Source organism: Platalea leucorodia (assembly GCF_965183815.1).
Source record: "Platalea leucorodia genome assembly, chromosome: 5".
Taxonomy (NCBI): Eukaryota; Metazoa; Chordata; class Aves; order Pelecaniformes; family Threskiornithidae; genus Platalea; species Platalea leucorodia.
The window spans coordinates 34,665,630-34,690,028 of record NC_138827.1 but is presented as its reverse complement, the minus strand read 5'-3'; the positions used below and the strand labels follow the sequence as shown (position 1 = coordinate 34,690,028).

Below are 24,399 nucleotides of genomic sequence, written 5' to 3'. Positions count from 1 at the left end.
TTAATTTTGAATTTCAATTATTATTTTACTATATAGCTACAATGGGGAGAAATTGGGGAAAAAAATAGCAAGCAAGATATTTTGAAAATGAAATCTCTATTTCACATAGAAAGGAAGTTGAAATCATGAGGTGATTTGAAGTTGTCAGCATTCATGACCTCAGAAATGTTTATTTTTTGATTGATCAACACACATTCTAAAATATGCTTATTTGTCAAACTAACACGCCAAAAGAAACATGTGATAGCACATACCTTTATAAAAGAGAACCCAGCATGTTCACCTTTACTTTATCCCCATCATGAGGGGCTTGATATTAACCCTGGTTTTAACCCTGGTGGGTAAGTAACTTACCTGCTTTGATGAATTTAAAATAATAGATTCAGGAAGAGGTTTCAGAATCTAAATATAGTTCACTTGCAAACAAGAACTTCAACATTTTATAGAAAAAATTATTTTATGACAATTTTTTTGTTGTTTAGGGAAAAAAGGCTTGTGGTTATATGCTGAACTAGAAGTAAAGTTAATTAGGAAGAGTTATGCCATATGTACGAGATGAGATATAGCCTTTCATACTAAAATACATTAACATTTTGTGGGGTTTTTTTTGCTTTGTCATTTTATTACTCTCTTTTTTTTCCCTCTCTTTCAGGGAGCCAGCATCTTAATTACCGTAAGTAATTTTCCTATCAACTAATATAATTATAATGAGTGAAATTCCAAATAGAATCTGTAAAGTATATCAATGTTTAATTTAATTTTACAACAGCTAATTTTGTTCAGGTGCAATACAAAAATGAGCAAATTCATCTTTTTTGTTCCATACATTCTAATACAGGTACTTTAATATGTTCTGTACAGTCTCTATAATGTTTTATGGGAACCATTTCTTTGCAGAACCCGATTTCAGTGAAAACAAGGTTTATACGTTTAATTATGAAAGCATGCTTCTCAGTGGACTTCCAGAGAAAGGACTTGCAAGAGCTGGAATAAGAATAAAAAGTAAAGTGGAAATTAGTGGTATTGGGCCAAAACTTTGTCTTATTAGGGTAAGAAAATGTATTCAATTTGAAAGGTAAAATTCTCTTCATACTTGACTTCTTTTTTAAGCTTTTGGAAAGTAATTAGGTTTCATCATGTGTTGTGCTTACTCAGGGAGAATGTAACTAACACTATTATTTTTTTATGCAGTGCCCTAAATTCTATTTGCACTTTGCTAGGTAATTCTCAGCTCAAGCCAACCTTGGGCTTGAAGGATTTCTTCTGCTTTGTGGTCAGGGAGACAATGGAATGTAATTTGAAATGCACAATAATTTATTACTGGATCAATCCGATTGTTCCAAACTGTACAACCTAGGATTATTTAATCAACTGATTTCGTAACCAGCAAACGAAAGTCAATAAAACATGCGACAGTAGCTGGATGTGATTCAATATTTAGCATAATTAATGTCATCTGGTGGCTTCTTTTTCTGTAGGGTCCCAAATGACATTCTTTGTCATCTCCAATTGTATATTTTTACTGCATGCTGAGTAATTACTAAGAGTTCTGATTATGTGAAAAACACTTTTGCCTTTAACAGAAGCCTATATGTGCTTCTAAATGAATGTATTGAAACACACTCCTCAATTGCTTTACACAAACACCACTTAGTCTTGTGCATAGGTGGAAGAAAAATGATCTTTTTAAAAGCTTTTATTTGGCAAATTGAAAACTGCAGATTAAAAAGACTGGTAACTGTCTGATAAATGCTTGTAAATGCTGTAGCCTTTCAGCCTGAATTAGCCTTCTGTTACTAGGTATTTTTAGAAGTTCGAATTATAATAGATTTAGACAGGAAACATTGCTTTTCCATGACCTTTGCAAATGGCTGGATTTTTTTGCAAAAAGCAAGGAAATAAGAGCCACACGTCTGTACTGGTGAGTAGAAGGCTTCCCTGGCAGAGAGGAGGCAGAAGAGTCTTGTCTTCGCCCCACATCCTTCCCCATTCCTGCCAAAACAGCTCTTGGTGTGTCAGGGTGAGTCTCCACCAAAAATTGACTCCTGTCACCTGCCCTCGTGCATTTGGAAAAAAAGTTTCTGTTTCAAAAATAAATACAGAAAGAATTTCAGGTGAGAAAAAAAAGAGAAAGGAAAAAAATTCACGAGATTTTTGGGCAAGTTCTAAGCAAAAGGTAAGGATACATTTATTCCCTCCTGCTCTGGGAAAAGTTTATTTTGCTGCTGTTATATTTAAATTAGACAGTTTGGAGGGATGGTTCAGGGAATTAGTCTTTCATCTGTAGCCTGCTAGTTCGCATTCAGCCCAAGCAAAAAGCTGTGTTCCCTGGGAGGTTTCCAGTTGACAATTTTTTCATCGCAAACCCACAAGTAAGAATTGCCAGCTGTGTTCAAAACCTAGCAGACAGCGTAAGTCCTGACTGGGCCCTGAGGGCTGGGGAAAACTACTTTGCCCTGACCCTGCAGAGCAGTCCCAAACCTGCCCGTATGCAATATGCCAGAAGCATGTCCAAGAGGCAGCATGAGGGATTTGCTCCGTAACAGCCTCCTCTGTAAGCTTCAGTTACTGGGGTTGGCAGTGATCTCCACCAACAATAACAAAAATAAATATGAAAGTGCAGTCTCCAGCGATTTGCTGTATGAGGATTTAGTTTGTGTGTCTTTTTGAGAAATTAATCTGCGTCTTGCATCACATTGCCAGCCTGAGGTGTCAGAGAAAAGTCTCTTTAAATTGTCAAAATATACAGACGGGAAGGATCCTCTGAGAAACTAAGCTAAATGTGCCCCATTCCCATGGGGTAGAAATCATTTGAGTTATGCGTAGTTTAGCACAACTTTCTACTTGCTTGGATGTGGCACAGGTTGAGGCTGGAGTGTGAAGTGCAGAGCAGGGCTGGGGGCAGTGCCTAAGCCTTCGGCTCCACAGCAAAACGTGTAGGGAAGGACAAATTTTATAATCTGCTTGCCACTGCTCAAACTAATTATGACTATCTGGCTGGCCCAGCAGCCATGTTGTTATTAGTTTCTGACTGCTGTCTGTGCTCTGTGACCCCAGCAAGGGAGACGACAGAGTTCATACCAGGAGTTAATGATGCTTTGTGCAACATTAACTGTCTCCTGTAATTTCCTGCAGATCTTCCATACTACTTTTGGGTAGCAACCTGCTTCATGCGGCTCTTCTCTGGCTCATTTCTTCATACAAGTCAACCTGGCAATATGGATTATCTATGAAAGAGAACATAGTGCAGTGACTGGAAATATCACATTCATTTGCATTACTCTCCTTTTATATATGGAAATATATATATTGATACTAGATATGTTAAATGACAGCTTTTAAGTTTTCCCTTTGAAGGGGCTTTGTGTTACTTAAAAGTGTATTTTTGATGTGAGTAAACCTCTAGATGCTTATGTGCATTGAAAAAAGTTAACTGGAAAAATTAAAGAGGAATTATATTCCCCCTTTGTTCTAGATTCACTCAATCGAAGCAGCAGAGTACAATGGTGTCTGGCCTACAAGCTCATTCTCGCGATCACTCAAACTGACCCAGGTACTAACTGGGCAACTTAGTAACCCCATCAAGTTTGAGTATAGCAATGGCCATGTTGGAAACCTTATGGCTCCTGATTCTGTCTCAGATGATGGTCTGAACATCTACAGAGGGGTTCTGAGTGTGCTGGAGATAAGTATAAAGAAGATGCAGCATTCATACAGCTTGCAGGAGGTGAGCTTTTTACTTTGGCCATTGTGGTCACTTTGTAAATAAGTAAGTCTTTTTTTCAGATTCTTCTACCACATTTTCTGAATTCATCCTTGACATAAACTTCACTAACAAGAAACCCTTAAGCTTTGGAAATCATGATTAAGTTGTTCTTATGGGACAACATTTGATGGAGCTGTAGCTAAACAGGACAACAGAATAGCAGATTTTTAATCTGGTTGATCAATGTATTTCAGAAAATGCATTTGCAGTATTAGATCCTTCGAAAATCTGCCTTGTGATTCTAGAAAAAGTAAACTCCTGTGAAAGCTGAAGCCTACATAAAATTTGAATACTTTATTAAAGCAAGCTTAAACATACAGCACAAGATTAAAGCTAAAATAACAGTAATTTGACTTTTTTTACCAATCATATATACTTTAATCTCTTCTAGCTCCTCTTTTAGGAGGAAGACAGTATATATGCCATGACATTACTGTAATAGCTTTGACAGTTGCAGTTGATGCTCTATTGGAATTTCCACTGTTTTTCAGGTTTTAATATCTTAGTCAAGGTAAATCATCTGATATTACTATTCACCACAGAAATTGCAATGTTGTTTAGTTTTTGCGAAACCATATTTACATTGATTAGACTACATTCGATCCAGAGATCAGCAAAAACCTTGAAATTATTACACTTTCATGTTATTTTTATTGAAAATGCAGACCAGAGTAACTTTAATTTTTTAAAAATTTATTTTTATGTAAGTAGAGTTGTTTCTGGGAAAGGAACTACATGATTTAATATTTTCACGCTGCTTGTTGTACATAAAAACCCAGGTGGTGGTGTCGCATATTCTGCAGTGCTATTTTCTCATATCCAGTTTTACATCTTCATTCTTTCTAATTCAGTTAGCAATATATCCTACTCTTGCTGCTAAGCAATATATGTGGCTTCACCTCCTAGAATCGTTTCCAAGTTTTCCTTGCTTTTCTCAGACAGAAACTGATTCATGAACATTGGCACCCTTGCTTGACAATCTCAAGTCACTCTGTAAAGGAAGATAAGCATTATTAGTCCCAAAATCTGAGCTGCAGAGAGGTTTAAAGGACTAACCTGGGAAAGTCTACATCACATCTTGCAGGGTGTAGGGTAAGGGTATCTGAGCTAGCCATGAACTGCACACAGCTAGAAAGTCCAGATAGGCAGGAGGCTACTTCATCCCACTGAGCCCAGTGGGCTGGACATTCCTATTTAAAGTCTAGATGTCTCTACCACACCCTGCAGTCTGCAGAGAAGCCCCACATCTCTATGTGCAGAGTACAAGTCTTTCAGAAAGCTTGGGCAATTCTTATTTCTAGCCCTTACTGAAGCCACAGTGTTTTCAGGAATACTGTTAAGCTAAAGATGAAGTGGGTATATCTTGCCTCCCAACCACCACATGACCATTTTGCTGTTCTGACATAGCCCAGAGCTGCTCTCTGGAGTGGCTATGCTATCAATAACAATAAAAAAATCATGAAAATAACCCTTTCTCCTAAAATGCAATCAAATATTTTCCTCTCCAAAAATCTCCTCACTGACTGAGGAGATTTAAGAGGTCTTATAAATATATATGCTTGAAATATTATTGAAGATCTGAGCTAAAACTGCAAACTCAAGAAAACCCACAATCAAAACTCTGCTATCCTGAAATTCTTTTTAATTATTGCTGTTCATATTGTGACAGATCGTCTGATATTGCAAGACGTGTTCCATAGGCATTTATAAGCTGTCTATAAAACCAAATTTTAAGGGCAGAATGTCATCTCCAACCTTAAAATACTTTGCTGTTGAGATTTTATTCTGACTGATCAAATTATTTTGGCAGTTTTTATTAATATTCCTTAAATCATATTTCATAATTGACAGCTCTAACTGGAAATTGGTACTCACCTTTTCTGAAGCTCCAAAGCTTCTCTCAGTGAAACTCTTGATAATTTTACTTCTCTCAGTGAAACTCTGATTTGGCTTACTGGAAACCTATACATGCAAAAAAGAAATGAAAGTAACGATCATCCCGATTTTGCTTCTGGAGAGTACTATAAATAAAAAAGTATTCATTTTATCAGGAATTTTGAAAATACAGAGTTAAACAGGAAAGCCCATGTGGTGAATTAGTGAAGCTTTGTGTAGGGGTGAACTCTGACCACATTCTCATTTTTGCCAGGCTGGGATCGGAGGTATTTGCAATACAACATATGCAATCCAGGAAAACAAGAGAGCAAGCTTAGTCTATGTGACCAAATCCAAGGACCTGAACAGTTGTGAAGAGAAAGTTCAAGTGGTCACAGGTTCGGCATACACGCATCCGTGCTGGACCTGCCAGCAGGTAGAGTGTTATTATGTATACATATTTTATATTCATATACAGGGAGCCATTTGGCATCCATGTTATCTCTTGCTCTGTTACACTTAAAATGAGAGAAAAGTCAGATCTTCTGTATCTAGTTACCAACATTTTCTTTCTGTACGAAAATCAGATCCACAGAGCAGCAGAGGTCTGTGCTGCAGACTGTCATGTACTGCAGACACACTTCAACTAGCTTAAACTAGCTGGCTTGGAAACCATTAATTATCAGCATGAGTTAATTCATCTACTCTGTTGAGTATAAAAGATAGTCACTATGTCCAGTTTCTGCTATTCAAGATAGGTACTGCTGCACCTTATTATAATCCTGTCTTTGAAATAAGAAATCGTGTGGCTTATACTGCTGCTCTCCTCAGAAAATGTCTGCCTCTCAAGGGAATAACCAATTACTTATATTTGGGAAAGGGAAAAAACAGCTAACACTTCTTCGCAGTAAAAGTAACGGAGCCAGGCAGCATGCCTGACCTCTCCCATGGAAGTATGCATGCAGAATTCACATAAAGCGCTCATATGGACAATGAACAAAACAGCCCTGGAAAATAAGTGTGTTGAAGGGTGATGTAAGAGCTTCTAATCAGAATTTAGAAGTTCAATGACTTTCTATTTTCTTTGTTTCTTTGCTTTTTTATATTATAAAGAGAAACAAGAATTCCCGGGCAACTGCTACTTACAATTACAAAATTAAATATACGCGTAATGAAGCTGTAATTACACAAGCTGATGTTGAGGAAATCCACCAGTTTGCACCCTTCAATGAGATAACAGGAGGAAATGCTATAGTAGAAGCAAGGTACTGTACATATGCCTTTAATTCAGCAACTAACTCAACATCTCAGTAATCTGGTCAAACTCCATAACTGAAATAAATCCTCTACTTCCACAGCCTATTGTTTGCCAGTATTTAATTAGATAAAATCCAAAACAGTTCATAAAAACAACCTTCACTGTTAGTTGTAAATCTGAAACATGCACATCACTATCCAAATTTTGTTAGCTAAACTTGGCAGGGTTTGACTATTTTATTTCTCAGGGATATTTGATTTATGTCATAAAAGCCAAAACAAATGTAATTCCATCTGAAAAATTGTGAACTAATATATTTGCAGTAAAATACTTTGAAAGACAGTTACTCACTGAAAGAGTGTTCCCTGGAAAATAATAATGCAGTAAGAGACCCTGGAGAGTAGTTCACAAGAAACCTAGATAGGACTTTGGATTCCGATATACTTCCTAAGTACAGTGGGCTGCTTGCAAATCTCCCGTCAAAACAGTTTCTTGATAGGAAATTGGGTTTTATTGCAAAAAAGATTGGCACAAAGCATATAAAATGTATTTGCTTTTCCACGGCAAATTTTGCATATTACTTAAACAAGTTTGGGGCAAAATCAGAATATTATTGTCTAAGAAATTAAAACCCTGCTCATTTTTAGCTCAATCCCACAAACTTTCAGTATTTGAAAAGTTTTTCATCATCTGCTTCAAAATCATCTATTGAAAAAATTTTTAGTTACCTGCTTTAGTGATGGACTCTGTAGCCAGGGGTGCCCTACTGAAGAGAGACACTTTTTGCATAAAGGTCACTGTACAGAAGATATACCTAAATCCCACTCTAGCTTCTGTAATCTTCCATTGCTCCATTAGCTTTTGCAAGAATTTATTGGTATAATATACAGTTTTGGAAACTGCAACATCAGAAAGTTCATGTCAGTAAATCACTGATTATCTTCATTAATATGATGAACATGTTCAGTTTGGCTAACCAGAAAAAAGAACAATAAAGGTGAAAGTGCTTTACTATCTCACGCAATCAAGGTGAAGATAGATAGAACTGTAGTGCTTTTATCAAATTATAGGTTGTTGTTTTGCTCATTGAAACTTTCCTTCTGCAAGCCTGCATAGACTGTCTTCCTTACTGTTCTCTCTCAGTTTTCAGCCCCCAGAAAGAGTAGTGCCTTTACTTTTCCTCATTTTCTCTAGATCTTTTGCATTGCCCAGCAGACAGGGCCAAATACAAGATAGCTGGGAAGATGTGGATATGTCACCCAAGTCTTCAGAATTTAGTTCTACTATGCGCTTTCTGTGTTTAAAAAAAAAAAAAAAAAAAAAAAAAGAAAAATCTAAGATCAAGGATTTAAAACATTTGGAGCTGAGTTTTCAGACCTGTTCAGCAAAAGCCTCTTGCAGCACCTTTCAAAGCCAAGAGAGGTTTTACTACTGTTTCACCATTTTAATCCTATCTTTAGTATTCATTTGCTCTTCTCTTCAGAGTATAACATTTTTCCATCTATTCTAGGCAGATATATCTCTTCCCAAAACGATGAAGATGAAGACATAATAGATTCATCATGTTCTGGAAGGGGGAGTTAAATCTGTCCAAGTGTACCTGACATTATACTTTCTGACCCAAATGCCCTTTCAATAATATTGTATAAAATTTCAAGAGAGAAAAAATCTCTGCTGATTCTGTAGTGATTTCTATTCAAATTCCAGTAGCTTGTCTGCAAAGCAGTTATATGCTATTTTCTGCAGCAGTTCTCCGCCATCCATATGCAAGGAGTAGATAGAAATGTTACAGAAGATCATCGTAGAGATTCCAAAATAAACACGCCAATTTTCTACAGAGATTTTGAGATACTGTGTAGTACAACAATATTGCTTTTGGAATGTTTTCAGTTGTTTAGTACAAATGCCTAACTTTATTATAGTGTCCTAAATGACCTGTTTTAAACATAATTGGTGGGACAGGATGCATCCCTTTAGCTGAAAATGTAGCAAAGATAGAAAATATTTACAAAGACGGTCTCTCATTGGAATTATTCTTAATAACAAAGGATGAAGGTTTGGTGCTCCCTGAAAAGTTTCCAAAAACTTGAGTATTTTTCCAAAGATTAATCCTGAATTTATCTGGCCCTTTTTGTTTGGGAAATCCAATTTGAAACTTCATGAGAATCTTTTATCTTCTGCAGTCCCCAGAACATTCAGCATGCCAGGCAAAAGGGGAGGGAATTGTAATAGTGCAAGTAAAAAGATTGTAGCATTTCTTATTGTATCTAAACAATTTTCAATTCTTTTTGAAGCTTCCGGAGGCACAGACACATAAGAGCTTTTATGAACTTCTTAAAAGGTTTAAATTAAGTGATAATTTCTAAAAAAGTTTCCCATCAGTTATTTTTCTCTAATCCTTAATTTACTCCTTAAGACACAACACACAGTTCCTGTGATCTTCTTCAGGCCACAGCTTCCCACCTCCCACTTCTTCCTTAAATTCTCAAGCCATGTTATTCCCAAAGGAAGGCAAAGGCTGGCTCTGATCTGAGCCCTTCTGTGTAAGCGCACACCTTCTCAGACTACAGTTCTGAGCATCATGTCCAAATGTATCTATTTGTAAATACCTTTGCCCCTCAATAACAAAACCCTTTTGAAACAATTGTAGTCGCATTGCAATGCAGGGAGGCAAAAACACTGTCCTTTTTTTAGTTTGTACCCTGCATCTTGTGATGTTATCTCCCTGGGTTCCTCCATTCCAGGCAGAAACTTGCTTTGACTGACGTGCAAAAGCACATGGCAGAGGTCCCACCAAAAGAATTCCGTACTCGTGGGTCACTTCAGTACCAGTTTGGCAGTGAATTGCTTCAGCTTCCAGTCCACTTATTCAGAATAAAAAATGTGGAAAGCCAGGTAAAGTTCAGCCACTGGCCAGACTCTTTGTTGGAGGTTGGATTCCATGTGTGTGGAAAATAACGAGTGTGAGCTTCGTGCATTTTAATCTTCCTGCAGATAGAGGAAAGCCTGCAAGACCTAGTAGAGACCACATCTGAACAGCTTGCCAGCGATGCACCAGCAAAAGCCCTCAAGCTTATGCACCTCTTCCGTGCAGCAGATGAGGAGAATTACGAGTCAGTGTGGAGGCAGTTCTCCAGTCGGCCAGCGTACAGGTACAAGCAATAAAAGTGGTGATTCTTCCACTGATAAACTCTGTTGGAGACCATCTAGAATGACTAGGTTCAAATGCAAATCTGGAAAATGGTCCTTGCCTTTCCCATTACAGGCGCTACATTTTGGATATAATTCCTGCAGTTGCCAGTCACCGTGCACTCAGGTTCTTGAGGCATAAAATAGAAAGGCAAGAACTCACTAACTGGGAAGCGGCTCAAACGGTGCTTGTGGCTCTGCACTCAAGCACACCAACTCGGGACGTGATGGAGGAAGCAACGGTAGGATTCTCTAAACACTCACAAATCGCTCTTTACTGATTTTAGCAGGTCATATTTATTCCTTTGACAAGTTTGCAAAGGCTTTGAAAATATAAAGGTCTTATATCCTCTAGTGAGGTTGAAAGGAGTTTATTTCCTGACTGTCTTAAGGGGAGGAGAATGCAAATCAAAAGGGCAAAAATGAATCCAGAATGAAACAGGAAAGAAAGAGTAAAATACCCCTCAGTGACAGAGGTAATTGCTGCAAACAGTAGTTTCTAGTCTCCCTTTGTCCAAATGTACTTTATAGTTACATCAGATTAGATCTCTAACTGAGTGTCTACAAAGACTAGGGAGTAAGAAGTACATATTTGTTATATCCTGTATTCATCCTGATTGACCTAGCAGGATGGATATAAATCGGAGCAGATCTATCAAAATCAAGGGAAATATGCCAATGTGGAGCCCACCTAAGAGAAAGTTCAATGATTTTTACAATTTTTTCCTCTTCTGCAGGGTCTAATTCTAGCCTCAGATTTAGGAACTTATCTCTGCCTACGCTAAGTAGAGACTACGTATCTCAGACCAGAGTTTTGCCCTCTCTAAAAGCCGTGACAGCCCTGTAATGCTCTGCTTCCCACTCAGGAAACAGTGGGCTGGTGACTTCTGTCAGCTCCTACGCTTATATGAAATATTCCTGTCTGCCCAAATTACTGAGGTCCATTCACAATGTATCTCAAGTTTTTTGTACCTATAGCTGAGGCAATTATAAAACAATGATGAATGTTTCTTGAGTAAAGTGTGTTTTTCCATTCCATAACTGAGTGATTTCCTCCCTTTGGATTACAGCCTATGCCAAATTTAAATCTGAAACACTATAAAAGCAACAGATCTGCCTTCCAGATGTTATTTGGAAGTACTTTACAATTGCATTTTCAAATACAGTAATATCCACTGATTAACTACAAATCCATCAATACAAAAATATCAAAAGCCTGGTTTTGCCTTGCATTTGGCAGAAACATTTTTTAATATTGTTGCTCTTCATTAATGGTGGTAATGACCAACTGCTTTCTCCCCAGCTCATCGTGAAAAAACATTGCCCACGCTCAAGTACTGTACTTGGAAAGGTTTGCCATCTCAGCTACGCGTCACTGTGCCACAAACAGTGCTCTTCAACAGACTCCTGCTCTGAATGTCTCCAGGTAACCACATTGTTATTTATCGTTTAAAAGAAAAATTAAGCCTTGAGTTCTTTCTTCATTATTCAGAAACCTGTATTTCACTTCACTACATTGTTTCCTTTGGGGAAAGGAACCCCAGTTGGTTAAATACAGCATTTTTATCTTTAGATTAACACACGAAAGAGAGTGAGAGGAAGAAGCATATAATTCATAGCACTTTCTATCTGAGTATCTGAGTGCTTTATTGCCAATTATTAATGAAGTCCCATGGCACTGCTCTGAAACACTTTAAATATAGGTACTTATATATACTTATAAATAAACTAAGTGACACAAAAGCCCAGGTTTTTGCCCAAAGTCATGTAGCCCAGCCATTTCTCAGCCAGAAGCAGAGCTCAGTCATCCACACAGACTATAAACTTTTAATAACAATAATACCCTCCCTGTTCTGCACTGCTTTTAATCAGTGGGCCTGAAAACCATTTAAATAGGCAGTAAATAACATTTCCCCATTCTAGATATGCATGTCATGGTTTACAAAGGTCAGACAAGGAACAGGTGTTTTCAGTCTTCAACACTGGTCAGTCCACCATGCCCAGTAAGAGCAGGGTGCTCCCAACACACTGTGTGCCTGCCATCATTTTTTACCTGTAGTACACAGGCACAGCCAATATTCCTACATGCATCTCCTGTGTTACGACTGCCACCAATGCTCTTGAGCTAATTAAATCTAAGCCCAGTGCCAGGGAATGGAAATTCTTCCCCAAATCAAATGATTGTATAGGCTTATTCAATGCATTTCAAATGTCCATTCATTCAGTTAGTAATATCAAATGGACTGTTTCTGCACCATCAATGGATCTCAAATGTGGTATTTTAAAGCATGGGAACTGTATTGAAATTATTCTATAACATCTCAGGGTTTCTTTTTAGAGCCATTTTTTAGCATTGAAAGCAGCTTTCTATTAGGGTTTAGTTCTTTTCTCATATTCAGCCTTCAGACAACTATTTTTAATCTTGCCACCTAAATGTAAATGTGATCCAATTGCTTATGACGAAGGCCGTAAAATGACCTGATGATCGCATTGCCAGCTGTTAATCCACAATAAAACGTGGTTGTCAGCTGAAGTTAAGGGCGCCACCACTAGCCATATCTTCAGGAATCTTATTTAAGGGTCTGAAGAATTTAACTGTATCTGCATACTACTCAGAGATATTCAAACAGCATTATTGCAGGGTTCCCAACTTACGCTGAAAGGCAGTGGGAACTAGGTCCTAGCCATTACTTTTTTCTTTAAAAATCTTACTTGATAACTTTAAAGCATAGTGATGAAGAAGCCGTTCACTGCAGCTTTCTTGGCTGTGCTTGTTCTATGAATAAAATGTCCTATTCATGAGGACAAAAAGAATTTGAAAATATTTAAAATAAGTGAATTGAACAAACTGAAATTATCAAAGTCAAACCTCAGAATAGGCTGGGGGATGGGATATAGATAAGAGCTGGAATTTAACTCAACAGAAGATTTGTTTTCTTTTTTCAGCTACTTCATGGCTTTGCAGGAGAGGCATTAAGCAAGTCTAACACAGAAGAAATTTTCCTGGCTTTGAAAGCCCTTGGGAATGTAGGACATCCAGCCAGCATCAAGCACATCAAGAAATTTTTGCCAGGATATGCAGCCAGTGCCTCAGATCTGCCACTCAAGGTCCATGCGACTGCTGTGCTGGCCCTGAAAAACATAGGCGTGAAAGACCCCAAAATGGTAAGGAAATAAACCTACCTCCTTTGAACTTATGATAACCCAACACAAGGCTGCTAATTGATGATGGGTGATGAGGAGAAAGCACACCTTTTTCTCAAATATAGCTATGTTGGGGTTTTTTTTTTAATACTTAACCATTCCTTAGTTGGCATGTCTTATTTCTTTTGACATTAACCTTTAGCGGTTCAGACTGCAACAAAAATCCCATTAAAAGGATACATTCATTACCCTGTTGTTGAAGACAAATCAGTATTTCCATTGCAAACATTTGTTTTCCAAGGGCATTAGATAGAAAGCTAAATTATTGACCAAAATGTGTTTAGTGCTACTTCAACTCCGGTATGTGAGAGAACCACAAACAAGGTTTTCAGAGAATTGACATTTAATACTGAGTGTCACATCTAATCGTAACTCAAGACCCGATCTTATTGTAAATAGATACTAGAGGTTTGCATCCTAATTACAAATTTACAGACATTGTGTGGGTTTAAGTCATAAACAGAACATTTAATAAATGTGACTTTTGTCCCTGAGCAAGATGATTAGATATCACATACAATGGTTACACAGGCATAGTCTCATCCACCAGACATCACTTTACAATCATTTTCACCTTAAAGCAATCTGCTTCTAAAATGAAACCTTGCATTTTCAAGATTTTTTTCCTGATATTGAATTTTTTTGTTTTATATAAGCCTATTCTTAATATAAAAAAATAAAATAAAAGCTTTCATTAACTATTCTCCTACTAATCTGTATCAGCTTTTCCCATTATACTCATTTTTTGCATATGACTCCCAGTTTGAGTGCATATATTGATCCACAGACAATAGTGTGCCAAGGTATGCTTTTAAGCAAAAGAATAAAGAAACAATTTACTAGAGTGCAGGAGCTAGATGAGGAAAATCAGAGGGGGGAGAAAGAATAGCAAGGGTAGGAGTTAAGGTATTTGCTGGGGAACAAAAAAGCCAGGTTGGTGTTTGACACCAATGCTGTGTCTCCGATTGCCCTTTGGCCTGGCTTTCCACATGTGACCTAGACCACGCATTTTCTATGCATTTTCTTTGGAGAAAATTGATCTGCAGCAAGTTAATGACTGTGGCCAGATTTTTCATTGTTCAAAAACTAGTTTAATACCTCATTTGCAGCTAGCTAAACACTTATACTTGCATTAAACAGACTTAATACATGGTCTGTCTTTTTATTGTTTAATTTGAAAAGGTAGTTGCATTTAGAAAGAGGTTATTGCATCCTTGTCACCACTTTTACCTTGTTATTTGTTAATCAACATGTGCAAATTAATAAAACCAATCAGGGTATTTCCAAAGTTTGTTGAAGTTTTCTGGATCAGACTTTTCGTTAGAGAGCATGGACATGAGCTGTCCCAGGCAGGACAGGACTGCGCAGAGGGGCTGCCAGAATGGAGTTATACCATCCACATCCATTTTGAAGTTGGGGTCAAAGGCTTCAATGCAGCTCATGGAAAGTGGAAAGGTTCCGGTACAAAATTACTCTTGATACTGAATATTGCCAGGGTCAAACACATTGGTCACAAGTAGTACTGCGGAAATCATATTTGTTGCATAAACTTTCAGTTTTAAAATGCCTACATGACATAGAGATTTCTGGTAGTAAATTGGTTTTTATTCTAGCAGAAAGGGCTCCAGGAGATCAAATGATTAGAAATAAGGCATACCTTTATGGGCAGGGATTAGTGATCACTGAAACCACTTCTCACCTATGTGATGGATCCATAAAATCTCTTTTACCTAGAGTGGTTATGCTACAGATTTATTTTGCTATAGCTCAAAAAGGGATAATATATTTGATGTAGAAGTTATCCAGCAAAGTTCCTCAGCTTTGATTGTGTAGGAAGTCAGGCTACATTACCATAATGCCCCTTCCAGCCCTCAGACTATGAAGCCAGGAACACTGTTGCCATAATAATTAAATAATACAAATTTTTACTGCACTAGTGATGAAGAGATCATTCACCAGTGATGAATGGTTATTAGCAAAATATTCAAACATACTGTAAATTTGAATGTATCTGTTATTTTCAGGTCCAGGCTATTACCCTTGAGATTTTCCTGAATCACAAAATTCATCCTCGGGTCCGAATGTTAGCTGCAGTGGTTTTGCTTGAAACCAAGCCAGGTCTTCCAATACTGATGACATTAGCTGATGCTGTGCTGAAGGAACCTAGCATGCAAGTGGCAAGTTTCATCTACTCTCACCTGAGGGCCCTGGGTAGAAGCACAGCTCCAGATCTTCAAGTGATGTAAGGAAAATCTGGATCCCTTCCCTAGATGAAAAATTTGTTGCAAACTAATTGAGGTGTTACTGTGCTCACTGAATTTTTTCAGGGCTTCTGCCTGCAGAATGGCTATCAGAGCATTAAGTCCCAAATTTGACAGATCTGGATACCAGTTCAGCAAGGTTTTCCGCTTCAGTATGTTTAAAGGTAAGATTCAGAAGTTTTTTGTAGAGAAATATATACAGGTCAATGTGTGAAAAAAATCATACAGTATGAGAACCTAATTCTCCTAGCCAACTGGTTAGCTGCATGTTGTTCTTCCATATTCTCTTATGTTCAGTGAAAAAAAATATAAAAATTTTAGGCTCTCCATTTGGAGAGTGTTTAGGCCCCTGCGTGTTTTGCATTGTACACTGCCAACATGAAATTACCAGAGGGCTTGTGGGGTTCTAACCCTCCATTTTCATTAGCCAGTGAGGCACATGCTCCTATATGAAATGCCATAGTCTCAGAGGTGCTTGACAATTTCATACCATTGTTCAGCACCAAACAAACAGAAGGGACCTAAATTACTGCTGAAGTGGATTAATTTCTGCTGGTGTTGAACACCTACAGCTCCTGCTGAATTCAAATGTGATGCTAAATACTCTTCACCCCAATAGTAGTGCCCAGTGAAGCAGCAAACTCTGAAAACATTCAGATGTGACAATTCATTGCACCCATGAGCAGCTAATACAGGCTTGTTGTCTAAAGATTTTTCTTACACCTTCCTACCAGGATTCTTTACTGGAATTAGCAGATCCATGCGTGGGATCTGGAGAGTGATCAGTTACATCAATGGGAGTTGCACATAAAAATGTAGTCAGAGAGGGGAAGACCATATTAGAAGACAGCTCTTGTTGCAATAAATTGTAGCTATTTCTATTTTCCATGTATGTTATTTTTCTCAGTAGAGATTTTTTAGGCAACTCCCCTATGTAAATGACCATGACAGCCTCAGTGATTTGGCATATGTAGCTGGCAGACTAGAGAGATTATATCTACAAACACAGTCTCCTTACACATGCTGTTTATCTAGGATGACTTGGGTGTTTTTAGCACTTTTGTTGTTCGCTGGTACATGTAAAGATTCTTTTCAAAGTAATCAATAGAAAAAGAGTCTGAAACATCTGAAATCCACAGTGCAAGTACTTTTGTCTTCTTTTTAGAGGGGGGAGTGGTTTGAAAGACTTTTGTGGATCTTATTGTTGCCCTGCCCCTGTTTCATGGTTTTTACATGACCATTTAATCTGCTCTGTAATAAAAATAAATATAATACATACCACAACAACCACAGTAATATACGATACACATGCTTGCTGCCTCAAAGATGGAGACAGAGAGTGCCCAAAGAAATACAGTCACTAATATGCAGTGTGAACTTTCGTACCATTTAAAATGCATTCAGGGAAAGATAAATTTTCCACTAATATGCAGTTTTAGGTACTCATTTTCTCATCTTATTTTTGTTTTTGAAGTGAAGCTATCTGAATTTTCGCACAGTGAGAAAGAAGGGTTCAGTACGCATGAGGGTAGCTGGCAGAGGGCTATGTGAAATAGATTACTTTGTTCTGGCTGTAGGGTGGAAATGCCACACATCAGTGAAATGCTGTTACTTCTTGGTGAACAACAGTGTCAGAAATTTGGTTACCATGCATATGTAATATTTAAACCTCTCATCCTGAAGAATAAGGAACAAGATCCTTTTCTCACACATGCTAATCTTAGACTTGGATAACTCAGTTAGCTAAATGAAGTCAATCCTCTATTACACTGGTGTGGGAGGAGGATCCATCCTCCAGCTTTCTGATTTGATTTGTCACCACTAGCCACAGGTGAAATGTGTTTCAGTGAGTCCATTCTGGAGGAGTTACCATAGTGACGGCTGTAATGCAGTACTTATTTCCTTGCTAAAAACAAAAATGTGCCCTCAGCATCACAGATCTTTGTGGTGCTAGATGCTGAATTTTTAATGACAGGCAATAATGTCAGCTGAATCCATCTCTAATCTGGAATCTGTCACACATGGCCACCACAAACAGTGCTTCATGCTCTACACACTGCTACTGAAATCAAAGGGATGACGCAGGTTCTGCCCAATGTGAGGACTGACAGAGTCTGACTCTCAATATGCACAGATTCGTATAATTAAATAAGTGTACTAATGTTCATCGGTATCAAAGACTGCTTTCTTTGATCACCGATTTTTCTTTCCCTCTTCCTTGGGGCAAGACATTTAGTCAGATATATGCAGGTACCATCACACTCTCACAGTGAAGTGGCTGCAGTGCATCATCTGACTGTGTCAGTAGGATTTTTCATTGGCAAGTATTTTCTTTTAGAATATTAGCGCCATGTAATGCCTGAGGTATGGAAAATATCTGTGCTCTCTTCAAGTGAGTGAATTCTGTATAATCATTTAATCATTTAAGAGCAACACTTCTTGTTAAGTATCAGTAAGTGCCATGGGTTTTTTTTTAACTAACAGTTTTCATGGGTCGGAACACAAAAAAAGAGCCTTAACAAATTCACTAAAAGTACTATGCCTCATTCTAGTGTCCAGTCCACATAACACCTAGGACTGCTCTGGCTAAGCTTATTCAGAAAAAAACTAGTCTTCACATTTCCAAGTCTCAAGTCAGCTTATTAGTAATGCCCCAGTGTGGCATCGCTTTGCTTTTTATTTTCTATAGGATCAACATTAAAATGTGAGCTTTTGTCATCTTTCCTTGCTGTCTGCTGAAGGTTCTCCACTCTTGGGAGGTGCTGATCTCTTCTCTCTGATGACCATGATAGGACATGAAGAAATAGGATGAAGCTGTGTCAGGGGAAGTTCAGATTGGACATTAGGAAAAGGCTCTTCTGCTGAGAGGATGGTCGATCATGGGAACAAGCTCCCCAGGGAAGTGGTCATGGCACCAAGCCTGTTGGAGTTCAAGCAGCATCTGGATGACGCTCTTAGTCTTAGGTTTAGTTTTAGGTAGTCCTGCGAGGAGTAGGGAGTTGGACTTGATGATCCTTGTGGGTCCCTTCCAACTTGAGATATTTTATGATTCTATGATTCTTCTGCCATCAGTGGGGTGGCATACATAGCTGTATTTTGATTGTAGGAGCTGTAACTGGACCATGTATGTTGTAGGTATATAGTGCCTGGCCCTTTGGGTAGCACAGGAGCTTCATACAGCAAAACAGCGAAGGTAATGTAGTGAAATGCCAGTTCATACAGATTTGGTAGACTAAGTGGATTGCTTTTCCAACAGACTGTTTCTCAAATACATGAAAAGTTGGAATCTGTCCTGAGAAATTAGAAATTAAAATTAGTCCCAGCAATCTGATATGAAACAACTTAGCGTGAGGAGTAAATGAGGGTAAAGGACCATCCAGACCCCTGTCTGCATGCACAGATTCAGAAGAGAATGGGAAAGTGTTGACTCACAAGTGAGATGTTATCTGAAACACAGAGAGCAGCACTAGAGAAGTAACACAGGCATGCATATTCATAATGCCCCACATCTGTGAACGAAGCAGTAATCTTTTCTTTAACTTTTGGCTAAATAATTTATGAGAATTTAGGCACTCCTTTTCTGGAAAGAGGTCAAAGACTCACTCCCTCTCATAATGCTTGAAAATATATTTCCTACAATTCATCAATAATTTCTGTACAGGTACTGAAATTATTGGTCTGGATCTTCCAGAGCTCTGCAACTATCCTGGCTGTACTGGATTTCTAAAGCTGATTTCTGGTAGTGCTGGGATTTAATCAGTACATGGTGCCTATGTCTAACGTGAGGATAGCAGAAATTTAACATAGGGACTCCTAAAATACTTTCCTGTCCTCCAGCTAGTATAGGAAGGGAAGAGACAGGAGAGCCGGAAAAAAGGAAGCACGACAGGAGTGCTTACGTATCATGTCAACCTTGTTCCTCTTGAAACCTAAGGAAACTTAGAAAAGCCTTGGGACCACTTTAACTCAGAAAACAGGACTGTACAGACCTGTGCCAAGATCGGGAAGAATACATGACTGTGCTCTGCACTGACTATCTGTATCTAAGAACATTGTAGATGATAAATCTAAAGTAGAGAAAATAAATAGACACAAATTATGTTTGCTCAAAGTTCACTCAATAGTTAACAATTACTTAACAATTAGTGCATTTCATGTAAGGAGTTACAGCATTTGGAACTAGATGTATTAAATTGCCTCTGAGTCATTTGAGAGACAAATCTACACCTCGCCATCTGTCCTTATAGAACATCTATATCACTTTCCCTAAACTATTAGCAAAGGGTGGCAAATCTGTTTTCATTTCCAATCCCCTTTGTTAAGTTGCCCTAAATGATGTCTCATAAAAGCATTTCATAAGCTAACATTACAGAATCTGTCCGGATGTAAATGATATAGCAGAAGCAACTGGAAAAATAGCATAACCACCATGCAATGAGCATGGGGCTTGTAATTTTGCCCATTAATAGTTAAAAAATGCAGCATATTCTGTTTATGACTGTTTTATAACATCAGTTTTATAGCTGGGTTTTCTGGCCTTTCTCATATCATGCTGTATCAGTTGAATTATGCAATTAGTAAATTGATACAATCTGCACACTGTGGCTTTAAAAACTAACTGTACTGTGGTTTACTACCTATTTCTCTTCAGAGTTCCTTATGAGTGGACTGGCAGCTAAATATTTGGTATTGAATAATGCAGGCAGCTTAATTCCAACGATGGCAATGTCCCAGCTGCGGACACATTTCCTTGGAAGAGTGGCTGATCCCTTAGAGGTAATTGGGTCTACCCGCAGTTTGCCCTCTCATTGCATCTTATGACCATCATTCAACTGGCATTTACACTTTACTACTTCCCACAGGTGGGAATAATGGTTGAAGGACTGCAGGAGATGTTTGCTAAAGGTTACTCTCCTGGCAGGAACTGGGAGACTGACTATGACTTCAAGAAAATCCTGAAAACGGTAAATCCACAGGGAAAAGAAAATCTCTAAGGTATTGCTTCCCCAAATGTTATGAAGAATCAGACTTTCATCTTCTTCTCACACAGCTCTCTGACTGGAAGGCATTCTCCAGTGATAAACCTTTTGTGTCGGGCTACTTAAAGATGTTTGGACAAGAGCTGTTCTTTGGCGGACTTGATAAAAACGCCATCCAAAATGCATTGCAGGTATCCTTTTGAAAACGCCACTGCCCAAGTATCAAAAGCTTTAAAATACTGTTTCTTTCACACATTCACTCCTTTTTTTTTTTTTTTAACTTTTTAATTCAAGAGGGGTTTTGTCTTCAGTATTAATCAAGGCAAATAAGGTCAAGCTTTGATCAGGATTAGTTATAATCGTTGCTGGCAGACCTTCCCCTGAGGCACAGTTAATGACACGGATCATGATATTCAAGTTCTGCTTATTTAGGCAAGTTGAACTCTGTAATTTCAGGCATGGTATGGACCTGATGAAAAAATCCCTTCGATAAGAAGAATAATCAGTAGCCTTCAAAGTGGTGTAGGGAGGCAGTGGACCAAGGCTTTACTGTCTGCTGAGATCCGTCGCATCATGCCCACCTGCACTGGGCTCCCCACAGAGACCAGCTTCTATTACTCTTCTGTCACAAAAGTGGCAGGAAATGGTAACATATTTCAAGACTTGAGCAATACAAACATGCTTGTCAGGATTGGGGTGGGGGGTGTTTTAACACTTTTTTTTTGCTTTCTTTGTAATAGTCCAAGCACAGATTACACCTTCTCCAAAGTCTGATTTCAGATTAACTGACTTACTAAATGCCAACATTAGGCTGCGATCCAAAATGAGTCTAAGGTAAATATTTAGTATAAAATAAAAGAATTATATTTCCAAGTGACAGAGGCCATAAAAATTCAACAGCTGTTTGCTGTCTGAACATAATTTTACCCTCATTCTACTTTTTCAGCATGGCTAAGGAGATGACCTTTGTAATGGGGATCAACACACACATGATCCAGGCTGGGCTGGAAGCACACACCAAAATGAATGCTCATGTACCAGTAAATGTTGTTGCCACTGTCCATTTGAAGGAAAAAAGTATCAAAATTGAAATTCCACCATGTAAAGATGAGACTAATGTAATTACTGTAAGGTAAGACATCGCTCTTATTATCCTTCTATGTAGCAATGCAGAGTCTTTCCAAATAAAACAGAACATTTGCTTAGGGATCTTGTCTTTGACTGACAGCTTGGGTAACTGGCAATGATTGGTGTAGTTTATTTATTTTAAATTAAGTGACATGTACCAAAACTTTGCTTGAAAATATGCATTACTTCCTGTGGTCTTCACCTGAAAATCCTCTTTAGGACCATTTCTCAGTTGTTGAGACCCATAAGTTATTTGAAACACAAATGGCATAAATTTTCTATCCCGATACATATACTTGCACTGAAGACACTAGGTAAGATATAAGCCAGCTGAATCCTATCAGTTATAAGAGATAACCCATATATATTTGCATTTGATGCCTTGAAGCATAGAGGATTTGGTGTTTCTTGTGTTTTTACCTTGTTTCCCTGTGACTACCATTTGGTTTTCTTGCCTGTTAGGTCTACTTGATTTATTATCAGTGCATGCAATTACAATACACTCTGGAAAACTGTTGTAGCCAGATGCCAAACAAATGAAAACAGATGGAAATACAAGCACAAAGAGAGGGAGGAAACAGAAAGAGTATGTCCAAGGAATCAAAGCAGCAGACCAAAGCTTAGAAAACCTTTACACACACGCACACATGAAAAAATACTGAGAAAGACAAGCCGAAAATTCATCACAAAGGAAAAAGCATCACTGACAACAGAAATCAGCTATTATACAATCCACAGAAATGTTAACAAGTTTCTGCTCTAGGAATACAGCCTTAACAAAAGAGCTCAGTTGCTTGATCCAACTGCAATTAGCGTTGATGGCTGCTGGCCCAGAGAAGCTCTGCATGTCTCCTTAGTTTAGCCACCAGTTAGGCTGATCATTATTCTCCATTGTCCTTCAATGGTCACAGACCATCCTAGTAGGCATTTGACATCACATCCTCCTCCCTAAGATGATTCCTCCACTCCATCAAATGTGATTGTATTCAAGTTCTCTGTGCAGAGGAGGGAGGGTTTCGGCAGTTCATAGAACATCAGTTAGCTGCGTGTAAGCTTCTGGGGCACCACAGCCCAAAAGTTTTGTCCAGTTTCTTGTGAAGACAGTCTGCTCCCAAGGTCATCAGGGACAGCAGGCACCTGCTGTCACTAGCTCTCACTGTTGGAGAGGGTGAGGCAGATATTAATGAACTCAGTAAGGATGCTGAACTGAAATGAGAATATTGGACACTGATATGGACTTTAGAGCTTCAAGCAGAGCTACAAATGTTAGCAGAAGGATCCTCCCTGAAAGCAAAATAAAAAATATTTTTCTCCTTTGGCTTAAGGGGAAATCAAATCAGACACAAAAAGGGTTAAATGCATTGCCAGAAAGCATAAAGCAAGTCAGTATCAGAGGCAGGGGATTACAGTGGAGAGGTCCATGAGTTCCAGCCCAAGCCCTGCTCTAGACCCTGCAGCACTATCATTTATAAAGTGAAGTAGTCAGTCGGAAATAGCTCTATAATGCCAAGTATACGAGAAAGCTAATACTCACTAGCTAACTTTTAGCACCATCAATTTTTCTCCAAAAAGCATGCCCGTTCACCGTTACAAAACAAATGGTCAGCGGAAACTGCACAGAGCAATGAAACAGCAATGAGTACAAGCGAAGGCAAAGCAATAACTAGAGAATGTAACATTGAACCACATCACTGAGGAGGTCAAAGACCAAGCAAAGTAAAATCTTAAAGGTATGAAGAGAAACAAGCGGGCATGATAGAGAGAGAAAGGATGCATATATATTCTATAGAGAATGAGTCAAAAATTTTAGTTAAACATAGACTTTCTCTTCCTTTTGCATAGATCCATCAAAGAATAAAGACTATATTGAATTCAGTATTTTAGAGATATTCTGACACCTTCCCTTGTTAGCTTTAAATTCCCCATTTAAAGAAATGGTTCTAGAAAGCTATTGCTCTTTCATTTGTTTGTGAGCTCTGTTCAAAATGTTTTAGTATTGGGCACTTTGTTTTGATGATCAGTGGGTTACTTTCCATAGTACCATGCCATTAAAGCTAGTCAGGATGTGATATTATTTTCCCCTTCATCTCTCACATGCAGACACAGGAAGCAGTCTTCGACAGCATTAAGTTCACTTATATCCTACAAACTGTACAGGTTATAACCTGTCACAGCTGTGGGATTTATATAAATTTTCAGGAGCCAAAGAGAAACTCAGGTGAGCAATCGCAGACTCTAAAGAAAAAAAATAATGAAAACTTTGGTGATAGAGAGATTGCATTCCCAAGACAAATCAGCACATTACGGACTCGACTTTCTTTATAGCAAAAATCAGAGCAAAATAGTTAATCATACCATGGAGAGAATATATAGCATGTGTTTCAATTCAATCCTATCAAAGTTAAATTTAATTAAAAATAATAGTTATTTTTAAGGCTCTTTTAACATAATTATTCAGTATACTACAGATGGCTACTTAAACATACTTTTAAACACAATTTACAGGAAGAAGTAAAAATCAAATAAATTTCAGGGAAAAATTAGAGCCCTGTGATTAAAGTGTAAATATGGAGATCTGCCAGAGAACACACTTTGCAAATATATCACATATTCATAATGACAGGCTACTGAAGTATATACATAATCTTGAATAGAGCTTCTATCATAGGGCTTTTTTGCTTGTTTTAAGTGCAGGATAAGCAGAAATTGCTTCACATGGGCATTTTATTTATAAGATTA

At 38.1% G+C, this 24,399-nt stretch overlaps 1 protein-coding gene across 1 annotated transcript in view; it reads left to right on the top strand.

The window, feature by feature from the left end:
* Positions 1-301: 301 nt before the first annotated feature.
* LOC309590942 (vitellogenin-1-like) overlaps positions 302-24,399 on the top strand; it is a gene marked incomplete at both ends in the record, with an annotated part of 44,447 nt that continues 20,349 nt past the window's right edge. Inside the window, 19 exons of the mRNA XM_082312543.1 lie at positions 302-341; positions 653-673; positions 898-1,049; positions 3,476-3,727; positions 5,916-6,077; positions 6,755-6,906; positions 9,644-9,794; positions 9,894-10,051; positions 10,165-10,330; positions 11,392-11,514; positions 13,035-13,253; positions 15,317-15,534; positions 15,620-15,717; positions 20,205-20,329; positions 20,416-20,517; positions 20,604-20,723; positions 20,989-21,178; positions 21,273-21,366; positions 21,479-21,664. Coding sequence (XP_082168669.1) covers positions 302-341; positions 653-673; positions 898-1,049; positions 3,476-3,727; positions 5,916-6,077; positions 6,755-6,906; positions 9,644-9,794; positions 9,894-10,051; positions 10,165-10,330; positions 11,392-11,514; positions 13,035-13,253; positions 15,317-15,534; positions 15,620-15,717; positions 20,205-20,329; positions 20,416-20,517; positions 20,604-20,723; positions 20,989-21,178; positions 21,273-21,366; positions 21,479-21,664 — 2,729 coding nt within the window. The remainder of the gene's footprint in view (positions 342-652; positions 674-897; positions 1,050-3,475; positions 3,728-5,915; positions 6,078-6,754; positions 6,907-9,643; positions 9,795-9,893; positions 10,052-10,164; positions 10,331-11,391; positions 11,515-13,034; positions 13,254-15,316; positions 15,535-15,619; positions 15,718-20,204; positions 20,330-20,415; positions 20,518-20,603; positions 20,724-20,988; positions 21,179-21,272; positions 21,367-21,478; positions 21,665-24,399) is intronic.